This window comes from Vulpes vulpes, chromosome 7 (assembly GCF_048418805.1).
Source record: "Vulpes vulpes isolate BD-2025 chromosome 7, VulVul3, whole genome shotgun sequence".
NCBI classification, from domain to species: Eukaryota; Metazoa; Chordata; class Mammalia; order Carnivora; family Canidae; genus Vulpes; species Vulpes vulpes.
This window is the reverse complement of record NC_132786.1, coordinates 98,102,618-98,118,338: the sequence shown is the minus strand read 5'-3', so window position 1 is coordinate 98,118,338 and position 15,721 is coordinate 98,102,618. Positions and strand designations below refer to the sequence as shown.

Sequence of the window (15,721 nt, the reverse complement as noted above, 5' to 3'; positions counted from 1 at the left end):
TCCGGAGACATATCCAGGAAAAAAGTTGCTATGGCTGACATCAGAGAAATTACTGTCTGTGCTCTCTTAAGGGATTCTTATTGATTCAGGTCTCACATATAGGTCTTTAATCCATTTTGAGTTTATTTTTGTGTATAGTGAAAGAAAATGGTCTGGTTTCTTTTGCACATAGCTGTCCAGTGTTCCCAATACCATTTGTTGAAGATACTTTTTCCCATCGTATATTCAGTCCTCCTTTGTCAAAGATTAATTGACCATATAATTGTGAGTTTATTTCTAGGTCCATTTTTATGCCAGTACCATATTGTTTCAATTACAACCACTTTGTATTATAACTTGAAATCTAGTCTTTGTGATACCTACAGTTTTATTTTTTCTTTTTCAAGACTACTTTGGATATTTGAGGTCTTTTGTGGTTCCATACAAATCTTATGTCTGTTTCTTCTAGTTCTAGTGAAAAATGCTGTTGGTGTTTTCATAGGGATTGCATTAAATCTGTAGATTGATTTGAGATATATAGACATTTTAACAGTATTTGTTCTTCCAACTCATAAGCATGGAATGTTTTTCCATTTCTTTGCATTGTCTTGAATATCTTTCATCAGTGTTAGTTTTCAGAGTACAAGTCTTTGACCTCGTTAGTTAAGTTTATTTTGAGATATTTTATTGATTTGGGTGCAATTATAAATGAGACTGTTTTCTTAACCTCTGGCTGCTTCATTATTAGTGCATAGGAATGCAACAGATTTTACATTGATTTAGTATCCTGCAACTTTACTGAATTCATTTGTCAGTTTCTAGACAAATTATTTCCTCCTTACAAATTTAAATTCCTTTTATTTCTTTATGTTATCTAACTGCTTTGGCTAGGATTTCCAGTACTATGCTGAATAAGAGTGGTGAGAGTGAACATCCTTACCTTGTTCCTGACTTAGCGGGAAACCTCTCAGTTTTTTACCACTGAGTATGATGTTGGCTATAGGGTTTTTTATTTCTATTTTTTACTATTTTATTTATTTGAGAGAAAAAGAGACAGAAAGCGAGCATGAGGGAGGGGTAAGGGGAAAGGGAGAAGCAGCTTCCCCACTGAGTAGGAAGCCTGATGTAGGGCTGGATCCCAGAACCCCTGGGATCATGACCTGAGCCAAAGGCTGACGCTTAATCGAATAAGCCACCCAGGCGCCTGGGCTGTGAGTTTTTCATATAAAGCCTTTATTATGTTGATAAATGTCCCCTCTAGACCTACTTGGCAGAGGGTTAACTCTTCTATAAATGTTTGGTAGAATTTGCCTGTGAAGCAGTCTGGTGCTGGACATTTATTTGTTGGGAGTTTTGTTTTTTTTTTTTTTGGGGGGGGGGGAGTTTTTTGATTACTGATTCAATCTCCTTGCTGATAAGTAGTCTGTTCAAATTTTCTATTTCTCCCTTCTTCAGTTTTAGTAGGTTATAAGTTTCTAGGAAATTTATCGATTTGCTCTAGGTTGTCTAATTTGTTCACATGTAACATTCCAAATATTCCCTTACAACTGTTTGTATTTCTTTGTTAGTTGTTATTTCTCCTTTTTTATTTGTGATTTGAGTCCTTTCTCTCTCTCCCAATTTTTTTTAATGAATCTGATTAGGTTTATCGATTTTGTTGATCTTTTCAAAGAACCAGCTCTTGGTTTCATTGATCTGTTTTACGGTGGTTTTTAGTTTCTATTATCGCTTATTTCTGCTCTATTATTTCCTTCCCACTGCTGGTTTTGGGTTTTGTTTGCTGTTCTTTGTCTAACTACTCTAGATTTAAGGTTAAGTTGTTTGAGATTTTTCTTCTCAAGATAGGCTGTATTGCTATAAACTTCCCTCTTAAAACTGCTTTTGCTGCATCCCAAAGGTTTTGGAATGTTTTGTTTTCATTTTTGTTTGTTTCCATGTAATTTTTTTATTTCTTCTTTGATTTCTTGGTTGACCCATTCATTGTTTAATAGTATGTTATGTAATCTCTATGTATATGTGGGCTTTCCAGAGTTTTTCTTGTGGTTGATTTCTAACTTAATAGCATTATGGCCAGAGAAGATACATGGCATGACTTTGATCTTTTTGAATTTCTTGAGGCTTCTTTTGTGGCCTAATATGTGATCTATTCTGGAGAATGTTCCATGTGCACTCGAAAAGAATGCATATTCCGCTGTTTTAGGATGGAATGTTCTGAATATGTCTGTTAAATCCATCTGGTCCAATGTGTCATTCAAAGCTACTGTTTCCTTGTTGATTTTCAGTTTGGATGACCTGCTCATCCATGTAAATGGGGTGTTAAAGTCCCCTACTATTATTTTATTACTATTGATTATTTCCTCTGTGTTTGTTTTATGTATTTGGGTACTCCCATGTTGGGTGCATAAATATTTACAATTGTTATATCCTTTTGTTGAATGTTTTAATATATTTCCAACTACAATCTCATACTACATAAAAGATATATTGATGATATCAGACACAAAAATACATCTCACTGTGAAAACATATTTTTCAAGACTAGAGATTTTATTTAGTTGCTAAATATTTTTCACTACTTCATCTCTTAATATATCTAACTTTAGTTCCACAGTACTGTTCTTCTTTTAACAGTATTTTCTCCACAAACCACTGCAAAAAATATTATAAAACAGGTTATGGTAGCTGGAAGTTATTGCCAAGTATCTGGAGATTATAATACAAAGTCCAGAAGCTCTTGGAAAGACATTTGAATTTAAGGGGAAATAAATAAAGTCTGGAACTCTAAACCTCCACTTACTCATCTTAATGATGTAGCAATGAGGTGTTAACAGGTAGAGTGCAAGGTGAGACTTTAACCTCATCCTTCATCTCCATTCCTTTCCTCTTTTTCTTTTTCTTTTTTTTTCTTCTTTTTAGAAACAAAGACTTATAGGGTGAGAAATAAACCTGCCCTTCTCTTTGGGATTCATATGGAATTTTACTTTTCTTTGACCCTTTCTGCCCTACTGGTTAACATTTGCAACATAAACCAATGGATCAATCTCTCTCTTGATCAATGGGACAAGAGTTAAAATTAGGATTTGGGAAAATACACCAAAGAGTCTTAACATAAAGTCTTTACTATTTTAAACCCTAGAAGTTTATTTCCCAGAAAAAATATTTTTTGCTACATTTTCTAGATATGCTTGGACTCTATTTTCTCTGGCTTTCAGTTTAATTAAATAGATAAGTATTTGAAGCACCTGCTGTGTCTCTTTCCCCCTTTTATTCATTTCATATAGTTAAATCATTATTTAGCCACAAGATCTATTCTTGTCTTCAGGTTTATACCCAGTCTCATATCAACTATTAGGTTGAGTCTACTCTGGTCTATGAGGAGAGCTGAGTGTAGAATCTTTAACCCTAAAATTTCTAATCCTGATTCTTGGTTCTTAACATTCATATAGCTTTTCTGGCAACTGCTTGAGGTTTTACACCTTCTCAAGGAATCTGCTCTACAAGGTTTATTAAACATCTTGCAGAGCCAAAGGACAGAAAGTTAGCATGATACAAATGTATATAGTATGATATCTTTCCTGAAAGATGTAAATGCAATAATCATTCATTGAATGTTCATTATTGTCTGGGCGCCAGCAATTTTTTTTTTTTGAGAAGGAGCATGTGTTTTACTGGAGAGAGAGCATTTCACATGACCAACAGATGAAGACAGCTCAGTGGGCATCCTGCACATCGTACTCAAAAAGGTACACAGGAGGATCTGCTAAGAAAGATGAGCCGGAACATGGGTTCCTCTTGGCAACTTCCCCACGCTTGTCCCTCCAAGGGTCAGGACACTCACAAGCATTTTCTTGAGGCAATTGTGGTCCACTAGAGATAGAGCCCCTCAGGGGTGCCTTCTTGTTTTTCATAAAGAGGTTCTTTTTTTCATAAAGAGTTTCTTGTTTTTAAAATTTTATTAATTTATTCATGAGAGACATAAAGAGAGGCAGAGACATAGGCAGAGGGAGAAGCAGACTCCCTTTGGGGAGCCTGATGCAGGACTTGATCCCAATGCCCCAGGATCACGACCAGAGACAAAGGCAGATGTTCAACCACTGAGCCACCCAGGAATCCCAAGAGCATTTTCTTTAGATTTTTTTCAGTCTTCATTTATTACTTTCATTCTACATTCTCTCAAGGCCATCAGACCAGCTTCTGTACAGATGGCCTTGATGTTACATCAGACAAGACATCTTTAGCCATGATCAAGTCGTTCAGGGTTACATCATCAGCCAGCAGCATTTTACTTGTGTGGATCTGAAAGATGTGTTTCTTAGTCTTTTAATTGGTCAGGGGGAACTCAGTCTCTCTGTCATTGCACCCTGGTCTGACAAGTGCTGTATCCAAAGTTTCTATTCGGTTTGTGGCCATGATAACTTTCATGTCATCCCTTGAATCAAATCCATCCACTGGTTCAACAGTTCCAATATTGTTTGTTGAATTCCTTACCATCAAATGTGAGTTATACCTTTTGTTCCAATGGCATCAATTTTATCAATAAACATAGTCTATAGCATATGTTCTTCACCAACTCAAAACAATTCTCAAATGAGTCTGGGCCCAACACCTAGGTACTTCTGAGTAAGTTCGGAGCCAACCATTTTCAAGAAAGTGGCTGAGGTTTGGTTTGCTACTCCTTTGGCTAATAAGGCTTTACCAATGCCAGATGAATAATAAAGAATGATACCCCTTTGGGGGAATTATTACCCATCTCTTCATAATATTCAGGATGAGTGAGAGGAAGTTCTAGTTTCCTGAATTTCCTGGATTTGATTGCCCAACTCCCCAACATTAGCACAGGTTTCCTGAGGGGTCTTTTCTACAGTCATCATTGTGACCAAGGGATCTGTGTCATCCATGAACACCCCAATGATGGCATGCACCTAGTGGCTGAGTACAACCAAGCAGCCTGGTTCTAACAGATCCTTGTCTTTTACATAGGAAAGAATGCTAATGTAGTGTTCTGAGCCCACAGATGTAGACATGATAACATGACTGTCACCAATGATCTCTTCCAAAGTTCCTACCGACATAAGGGTCCCCCTCAGATCATCTGTCTTTGATCATTCCCTCTCTTGATTTTCTTCAAAGGCTTCATTTGTTCTTGATTTCTAATGAATTCTTATTCCATGAAAAGATAGTCTTTAATTCTAACTTCAAAATATTGACTGGCACTAAGTATGAGGTGTCACCAGTGGCAGCTTGCTCACAGCATCTGGTCCCTTTGCTTTCTTCTTTTTCCCCACTCTAGTTGGTATAGGAGGTTCAGATTTCATTTTCTTATCCTTGTCATCTGTTTTTGCCATTACCAAGGCCATGACTACCACTTTGACCTATTTTGCTTTGACCACTCGAATCCTAGGTGCTAACAATTTCATTTTATTACATTTAATTCATGATCTAGTAGTAAAGATGAGGCTTGTATAAAAATAGTTATATGACATGGTTTTTTAAAAAAAACTCTTTACAAGGCATGCCTGGGTGGCTCAGTGGTTGAGTATCTGCCTCAGGCTCAGGGCATGATCCTGGGGTCCTGGGATCGAGTCCCACATTGGGCTCCTTGTGGGGAGCCTGCTTTTCCATCTGCCTATGCCTCTGCCTCTGCCTCTCTCTGTGTGTCTCTCATAAATAAATAAAATCTTAAAAAAAAAAAACTCTGTACAGGAAGGAAGAAAAAAATTATGGGGATAATCTCTTAAAATATTTTTTAAATGTTTTAAAAAACCTGAAATGGGTATAATTATTAAAACAGATAATAAGAACTATCTTGAAGCAATGGTCATTTCTAATAACCTCCACTTCATACTTATTAACAGCTATTATACTTTCTGTTCATGATTCTCTATCCAGAAGGCTTATCTTGCTTTTCTCTTCTGTATCTACTATACTCTTTACATTCTAACATCTGTAACACTTGTTATAATATCTTTTAATAAGTACTCTTTAATCAAAGTACCAGATAGTGTAATTATTAATTGTGAAATTTAATTTGTCCAGCACGCAAATGAAATATCCAAAAGTGAATACTTAAAATTTGCTAAATTGTGTCTCTGAGTATATAAAAAAAAATTTAAGATATAATCTTTTATGTAAATCATCTTTATCAGAGTATCGGACAGTTAAAAAGGAAATGGATAGAAGAAATTCCACTTTAATCCTTCCAGCTAACACTGTATGAGATAGTCTGTTGAAACCTAGGAATTGGACTAGTATTGCCATTCAACAACATAGCCAAAGAGGAGATTCAACCAGCATATAAGCTGGAAAAAGTGAAATCAAATAGAAGTCACTAGACTTGCTGACAAATGGAAAGATTTCTCTACTTTCAAGAATGAGTGAGCAAAAACAAACGCAAACAAACTGAGGGCCTATGAGAATATGCTACAGAAACTAAAAAGGGAACTATCATTCCTACTAGTTAGATCATTGAATATGATTTACTATAGGAACCAAAATAAAATTCTAGAAAACTTCTTGACATCCTCAAACGTCCAAAAGAGATTGACCCTATAAAATCTACACTGGAGGCAACAAAAGAGGAATTTACTTTTCAGGAAACCAAATCAGTGCTACTGATTATAAACCTAGAGATGGACACAAGGAGAGGAAAATACAGAAGTCAGAGAAGTGGTAGCTGAACAAAAAAATTGTAATTTCCTTCAAGGAGGAATTCAGAGTCATTGTATAATAGGAATAATTGAAGAATTTCTCCATAACTAGAAAGAGACATTTACATGAGCATGTAACTGCAAATGTTCATGATAAAGATGATTTGTTTTTGCTTGATTAACAAGATAAAGAAAACATACCATGAGACTACAGGGAAGAATAAACAGGCTGCTCACAAAGGAATATATACCAGTATAAATTCAGACCTCTTGTCAATGCTAAACTGAGATTGTCCAAATGCTTTAGCATTTGACCATATTTCCAGACTTTTCAGACAAAAAACATGTGCCCCAATAAGTCTGTGTCCAAGTATGTACAAAGGTAATAGAATGACACTGTCAGGCACAAAAAAGCCAAAAAATATAAATATACATAAATATGTATAAGTTATATATACTTACAAATATGTATGCTATATGTTATATAATACAAGTGATCAAATTCAGTTAATAATCTAAGTAATAAAATAGCTGTTTTTACCATCTTCAGTGAAAGTTAGATAAGCAATTTTTCAAAGAGTTTTTCAAGAGAAAATTTAAGCATATATATTGAAAATGGTAATTTCAAAATTGATTATCTTCCCAAAAGAAATTAATGTTTTCATTCTGATACAGGTAGTAACAGATGTTTCTCTGAGAGATATTAAAATACACACACAGAGAAACATATACAGAATTACACACATACACATATACTTACAAATACACACAAGCACACAATTAAGAACACAAACATACGTATAACTTTTCTTCATTCTGTTAAAGGGACCCACATAGGAAGAGGAAAACATACTGAAAATAAATCCATATTTGACTTATGATTACCTATGAGTGATGGAATAATGGGTGGTTTTCCATTATATTTTGCTAGATTTACCAAATTGCCTTTAATAAACATGTATCCTTTTTCTCTAGCTAATAAAAATATATTACCCCAAAACTTTGCCTAACATACCAATGATTTTTTTTTGTATAATTTTAGGTAATTCTTGTCTATTTACTCTTTCATTCAGTTGTTCATTTGTTTGTTGAGTTGTTTATTATAGAGTAATAAGCACCTTCCATGTGCTAGCCATGTACTTAAGTACTCGGGTTACAGAAAACAGAAAAATACAGTTTCTTTCCTCATGGAGAGCCCATTGGAACACAATGCCCCAAATAATATAATTACAACATTTGAGGAAAGATCCAGTTTTTTATGAAGGATCAGAATAGATTTAATTTGGATTTAGCTGACCAAGCAAGGCTTCCTAAAGGAAATATATAAACAAAAACCTGAAGGATCGGTTGGAGTTAGCCTGACTTGGGAAAACATCTTTACTTAAAAGGAAGAAGAAAGGATGAAAGAGAAAGAAAGAAAAAAAGACAGACAGACCAGCGTTGCTATTGTTATACTGAAATGTTCACATGTACTTCACTTTCCATCATGCCATTTTACCCACTATTTAAAAATTCTTTTAACTAAATTACTTTTAATGGCTTTCACAATGTTGGTTTAGTTTGAGTACTATGATCCTATTCACCCTAGATACTGACTAAAAAGTTAGTATTATAAAGAAAGAATTTCTTCACAGATTATATAAAGCCCCCTAGTACTGGGAGATAGAAGATCTTAAATTGTACTGGTTAACAGGGAAGATAAAGCCAATCAAATTCATTTGCCATTAAATTTTTATTTCAGTGAATCCCATTTGGTACAACTATGTCGTATACTGTCAATGCCCTTTTGTGAATCATGGCTAAGCCTTATCCCTGATAGAAATAGTTGAGCAGAAGAGATGGCTATGGTAAAGAAAACAAAATATACTGCCCTTTCCTTAATTATCAGAAGTTATATAAACAATATGCTTTGCCTTTAAATGGAAGAAAAAAAACCCACCTCTTAAATTGAATACTATAAAAAATGAGTATTATTACTCATTACAATATAACATAAAACCCCTTTAAATGAATATGTGGCAACCTGGCTGTACAACATACTTTCTTCTCTGTCACTAGCAGCATCATGATCACATGCTCTTCTTGTCCATCCTATAAATTTGTAGGGCCACCGAATTCTGTAGGGCCACCAGGTAGTGGCTACATATTAGTCCATTTTTTGGTCCATTCAAGTCCTCACAGGAAACAGACTGAAGACTTTATCTTTCAACAACTGACTGAGTTCAGACAACATTTTTCCCTGGGAACACGGATTTGTTCTTTTCAAAAAGGGTTGGCGTGGTTGCTCTATCTGGCTGCTAAGAATCCATGTGGAAGATAAAGTTTGAAAAGGTGTGCCTTGAAAATTAGGTGAGTTAAGCATTGAATAAACTTTTTAAGTTATAGCAAAAAGTATAGCTCTTACAGAATGGATGTAAGCAAAGAATCTACCTTTACAATGTATTTGTTTTCTCCTCCTTTTTATTTTTTAATTTTTTTTAAGAGTTTATTTATTTATTCATGAGAGACACACAGAGAGAAGCAGAGACACAGGCAGAGAGAGAAGCAGGTTCCATGCAGGGAGCCTAATGTGGGACTTGATCCCAGGACCCCAGGATCATGACCTGAGCCAAAGGCATATGTTCAACCACTGAGCCACCCAGGCACTCCTCCCCTCTTTACTTCTTAGTGGAACAACTACTGAGTGTGTAAGATTATATAACTTCCTAAAAAAAAAACCCTAAAAACTAAATGTTCCCAAAGAATGTACTTGAATGTTACTTTTGTTTTTTTTAAATGTATCTATAACAAATAGACATTAAAAAAATCAAAAGAAAAGAATTTAATGCTTAAATGTTCTTTTCAAACATACTACAAATGAAGTCTTAATAGTTCACCTCTGAAACTGAAGTCATTAGAAACACTAAAATCCTATATATATATATATATATATATATATATATATATTTTTTTTTTTTTTTTTTTTTTTTTTAAGAGAGAGGGGTCTTGTGCATGCACATGAGCAGGGGTAGGGGGAGACAGAGAGAATCTTAAGCATACTCCATGCCCAGTGCAGAGCCCAAGGTGTGTGTGTGGGAGACTCAATCTCATGACACTGAGATCATGACCTGAACAGAAATCAAGAGGCAGACACTTAACCACTTAACCAACTGAGTCATCAAGGCACCCCTAAAATCTTATTTTTTAAAAATATAAATTTATATAATCATTTAGGTAAGAAATGTGCCCTATCAAGTCCATTAAATATGAAAATAAGTTCATTTCTTTTCTTGTCTTTGGGATACAAACTCTGATAAATACTAGGATGCTGACATTATGAGAAAGGAACTAATGATCTGAAATGATTCAGTTTTTGGTTTGAATGATTAGGTTGTTTGTCATCCTTATGTTAGTGTGGTTAAAGTCTACTCTTCTACCTGGATTCTTCTAAGCCCGACCAACCCTGTCTATCTGGCAACACTGTTTTCTTAAACATGTAGTGTCATTCTAATTATATAAGGAGGACTTCCTTATTCATATAGAAGGAACATCTAAAAGCAGAGGAAAAAAAGCATGTCAGGAAAGGGTTATCCCTTTTAACCAAGAAAAGAAACTCAATTGATAGGATTTCAATAGTAGACATCAACATATATGAGAACAACACCATTAAACTTTATAAATTAAGTTCACTTTAAAATTAAAGAAATAATTTTGAGTGAATAGAACTGTCATTGTGACAGGATGATTACTGCTCTGTGTTCTCTGAAAGTTTATGGCTAAATAAAAAATACTTTCAGGAAAAATACTTTCAAAGAATATAATTCTTGAGGACTACTGATTTGAATAGCTACAAAAAGTATTCCTCTATATCATATATCTGGTTTTGAGCAAAAACTCTCTAAAGACCAAGGAGAGAACAAGCCAGGACTGATCCAAGCAACTTCTGCTGACAATGGGCTACAGTCCTGGGTTGTCTGGGATACCAGGGCAGGTCTCCTATCCTCTAGAAATACAGGGATCCAAGACAGTGGCTAATGTGGTGTAAGAAATATATGCAAATATATTGCCTGTAACTCCTAGGATGGAATGTTGGCTTCTGGTGTAACACCTTTTAAAAAGTAGTTCCTCTGCATACTTATTAAAGATGTCTGTCAAAGCTAAATAACTTGGCCATTCCATTCATTGATTTTTAAATAAGATGATATCAAGGCTTGGGAATGTGATTTTAGAAAAAGTGTTTTAACTTTTCCAAGCACAAAGGGTTGCATGAGGTCACCAAAGCCACAAAAACAAACTCTGAATCCTGAAAATTGATTCAAAAATAAATCAGATAACCTGTAAGAGCCTTTGAGAGAAGGTGCATATGAATACTCCCCTTGCTGCATCCAAGTTATGAGCCCCTTAAGGCTATAATATCTTTCATTTGATCAACCACAAGTTTGAAAGCTTGGATATCTTCTTGATCCCATTCTTGTGAAGACAGAAAGGAGTATTTATCCATTTGGATATTTACAGCACAGTTCCTTTGGAGAGTGAATAGCACCCCTTTTTTGTGTATGTTCCAGACTTGACCTCCCTTTGGCCTTGGAATTATCTAGTTTGTTTTCCTCTGTAGCCAGGTTCTAAAATATCATATACAGCTGTAGGCAAAGGAAAAGGTTGGTCAAATAGCCCACCCAGAGGTGCCATAATAAATAGAAATGGAACTAATGTATGTAGCATTAAGCAAGGTTTGACTTCATACCACTGTCTCCCAGGAGTCATTCGTATGGCAAGTTGGAAGAAAACAATGAAACAAAACAACATGAAAAACAAACGGGGGGAGAAGCACTCTTTAGGGTCAAATGAAGCTGAGCATCATAAATTTCCTAGTGGCTAGAACTACTAGAAGGAAGAGATTGAGGAACATTGCTGAAGAATGTTGTAGGGATTTTGTTTCCAAAAGGGACCTATGCACCTGTTGATGTGTTTTCCAGGCCCTTGAATGATAACAATTTATGAGGCTATTAATACTAAGCCCAAGATTTATCAGATGTGCTGTTTGTCTTGTGGCCAATATAACCTCATAAAATTTGGGTTGCATTGGGTTAAAATAGAGCGTTCTGCTATTGGAGTTATTCAGAGCATTTAAATCGCTTAATCCTACAAGAACGGTGCATTTAGCCTGCCTATTAGGAGAGTCTTTAGGGATTCCTACCAGTTGCAGAGCCAGGCTGGAGGGGGCAGTCCATTGCTGGATGAGGTAAAATGGAGGCAGCAGGGGAGGAATGTGTCCTGGAGACAAGACGATGTTTCTCTAATCCATCCATGCCAACCACAGCCAGCTGAGCTTGGCGCACTGAGAGCGCACGTGTGTGCTGGGGCTCCAGGAAGGGCTGTTGCCAAGAAAAGAGCACAGTAGAAAGAAACATGAGACAAGCATTGAGGGAGACACTGAGAACGATGTGTAAACAAATTAAGTTCATCAGGTCAGAGACATAATAAACGGTGTGAAGGAAAAAGAAAAAAAAAGAGAGAGAGAAAGAAAAAACAAGATCCAGTCAATAAATCCATTCAACAGATGTTTTCACACTGACTGCCAGGGCCTGTCTGCCTGGCTGAGGAGGAGGTGATGGCAGGAGGCCTGTCAATTTGAACTGATTGAAAGAAACAGACCTTTAACCTCAAGAGGAACATCGACTTAGATTCATTTCCTATCTTGATAACAACGTTTTGAATATAGCTCCGGAATTGTTGCAACACAAAGTAGGAGAACAATTCAGCTGCTTTCAAATTGCCAATAAAGCTCAATACTGAAAATTCTATCTTGAATTTATTTAGTAATATTGATAATAAAATTTATGGAAGCCCCCAAATCACCAATTAAATAGCTATGTTTAATACCTTTCAGTTTTCATATTATGGTACAGAACAATGAATTTTTCATAGATTGAATGGTATAATCTCAATACTGTAAAAATTTTAGTTTTAGTTTATTTAAAGAGCAGTAAATATAATCTCAATGATTTAGCAATGTTGATATTCTTCATACTTAAGTTATCAAATCAAAAAGCCGGACTTTGGAAGCTCCTGGCACTTAGTCTGTTCCTCTGTCTCCAAAAAAGACAATCTCTGTGACACAGACAGGCAGCTAGTTTAACTATCAATATTACTCAATGAATATATTTCCTCTCCTTCAAAATAAGGGAATTCATAACCTTTGTGTTACTTTTTTATGCTTCTTTCCTTGTCCATATTCTGAACAAACATGGAAAACAGCTGAACAGTGATACAGACGATGACCATCTTATGCCAAATAAGGAAACTGATATTCCAAAAGGTTAATAAATTCCTTTTAGGTATAAGACTAATTTTCTATAATTTTAAAATTTTATATTCCTTTCTGCTTTGATCTATCTGGCTAGCATTTACTCGTTCAAGGTGATACAAATATCACCTTTCCTTAGAGAGGATTTGCCTTATCCTTCCTGTTACTAAACTAACCCAACTGCTAGCACCCAACATATGTCATTATATGGGATACTTGCATTTCTAACTAGCACAAGGCTTGTTATACCCTAAGTATACAAATGATTCAGTTAGGATTTTAATAAATCTACATACAACATATCTATACTTAATGCATATTACATGGTTTTATGTCATTACAACTTCCCCTATATATGAGTTAATGCTTCATATAAATGTGTTAGTTAGGATTATGAATATGTATTTAGTTATAGACCATAGACAAAGACTACTCAAGTTTTTAAAAATTAATAATAATCTAAAATTAACTTTAAGTTATAGTTAATATATATGTATATGTTGTTACTGTTGTTTTGCTCTAACTGAACCATCAATCAATTGGAAGGCATTTGTCATATTTGGCTTTTAGCACTGACTTTGATGATAATGATGTCAAGATCTAGTTCTAGTTATAATAGTTTTAACATTTTGTCAGGAGTCTAACTCTCTTGTTTTCTTGAGTTTCTCCATCTTCAAAGCTCTGAGTATACAACAGTAAGGTTGACATAGTCCGTTCTTTCATGGAATTTATATTCAGAGGGAATGCAAATGTATAATTATGGCTTGAGGAACTTTCTGTGGGGAAAAGGGGCTTTTCTGCACACTAAAAGTGCATGGGTAAATATATACCTGAATGTCTGAAATTCCCATCCCTTGTCTTTTCTGACTGTAATCTCTTTAACCCTCATCTAACCTAATGCAAAAGACCCTTGACTGATCACCCTATTTCTGAGACGACCCATCCTATTCCTTCTGGCAGGAATTCTCTTCCTAAAGCCCTCTGTAAGAAAGAAGTTGATACAAAAGTCTCTGAAAGAAACCAAAGTTCAAAGAACTTCTCCAGCCTAGCATTTTGACTCTCTTTGACCTGAGGCCAACTTGCATTCTCAACATTAGGTCTTTTATTCCTTTTCTAGGTTCTACCCAAATCCTATCTACTATATAACAAATATTGTCCCCAGTGCTACATTCTGATTATCATGAGCCCTGGGCACTACTGCCTTTTTTGGGTCCCTTCCTCCATAAAAAAAAATATTAAAAATTACATTCTACGCTTACATTGGCATACATTGGATTATTATCTATTACTGTGATATTCATTTTCTCTTTTGATTAAAAAATTAAAATTTAAAACATTCTGTGGGCCCCTTAAAGTATCATGGGTTCTGAGCACAGTATCTACTGTGTCTATGGACACTGTAGCCCTGACCATTTGTGTTCCATCCATCTATCTTTTCTGTATCATCTCTCTAGGTCTATGAAGCTGCACATTCAGCAGTCATGTACATCCTCTAAGGAAAATTTTAAATTTTCTGTAGAACTTCTGAAAACTCCTGCATATTAAATGCATATTAAAGCATATTAAATGTGCTTCCCCTTTCCATTATATTCCCATCACATTGTTTTTCTCTCTCCTTTTCCCTGACATCATCTTTTACATTATTAGAGTTACTGCATGCCATAACCACTTATTGGGCTCATACTCTGTGCCAGGCACTTTGCTAGTATGTTGAAACTTTTTTTACGTTTATTGCCTAGTAAGGATAAAGATACTAAATATTTCTAAGTATAATGCAATTAAAAATACAATGAGTGCTGTATAGGATAAATGAAAAGTGCCATGAAATAATATAAAGAAAAATCTGATCTAGAAGGTGAGGGAACTTCCATCTAAGAACGTGATGCTTAATTTGAGATGTGAAGGATAAGTTGAATCAGCCAGGTAAAGAGTGGGGAAAAGCTCTAGATTTGTTGTATGTGTGTGAGAGAAATTATCTTCTAATGTGTAACATTGAAAGCTTTTTGAACTGGGGACCCATTGATTCATATATTCCCATGCAGTGTTTGACATAGAACAGATGTTAATAAATATAGGTTGAGTAAAAATATAGCAAAGAGATACATAGTTATCCTTAAGATCTCACTATAAGGGTAAGATAAAACAAGAAAGCATATTATAAGCAATCGTAACATAGAAAAACCAAGAAATGATGAGTGAAAAATATAAGAAAATAGAGACCAGACAAAACAGTTACCAAAGGACAATACTCTGAAATTATTTAGTTTTGGAGCCAAGAGATCATGAAGGAAATGAGTAATTTCAGGATTATTTTTCCTTTATGCTTTTATGAGGTTTCCAAACTTTCTACATACCACCCATATTAAAACTTTAATTAAAAAAAACAGTAAGTGTTTTTATAAACAGTCAAAACTTGGACCTAAGAGCAGACATAGGTCGAATATTTTTGAATCTCTACCAAAAAAAGGAGTAAAGAGGAGAGAAATGTTTATTCACTTTCAAAAGAGTTGGCTACAATTATACACTTTACAAATGAAGTATGGTTTTTAATGTATAGGGGGAATCTTGATAATCCAATAAGGTACCTATTATTATGTTACATATTTGAGACCAAAGTATTACAAAATGGTAAGTCACTTTTATTTCAGATGGATACTACTCCTCAACAATAAAAAGCTTCCTGTTTAATGTTGAAAACTGTGATAGTATTTTTCTATTGTAGCTGGAATTGACTGAAGTGCTTCACCAACACTTTTATTTCTATTAGCAATTTTAAGGAGAGATAGTTTTGTCTGTAGTTATTTTCTAT

General features: G+C 34.9%; 1 protein-coding gene and 1 pseudogene across 23 annotated transcripts in view; both read right to left on the bottom strand.

The window, feature by feature from the left end:
* HDAC9 (histone deacetylase 9) overlaps positions 1-15,721 on the bottom strand; it is a 920,581-nt gene that overhangs the window by 283,787 nt on the left and 621,073 nt on the right. For all 23 annotated transcript variants that reach the window (XR_012002703.1, XR_012002701.1, XR_012002704.1 and 20 more), the window contains one exon: positions 11,803-11,980. Coding sequence is in view for 19 of the 23 variants with exons in the window: in XM_072764471.1 (XP_072620572.1) it covers positions 11,803-11,980 (178 nt within the window). In the remaining 4 variants the exon portion in view is untranslated. The remainder of the gene's footprint in view (positions 1-11,802; positions 11,981-15,721) is intronic.
* LOC112915739 (26S proteasome regulatory subunit 4 pseudogene) lies at positions 4,067-5,343 on the bottom strand (annotated as a pseudogene).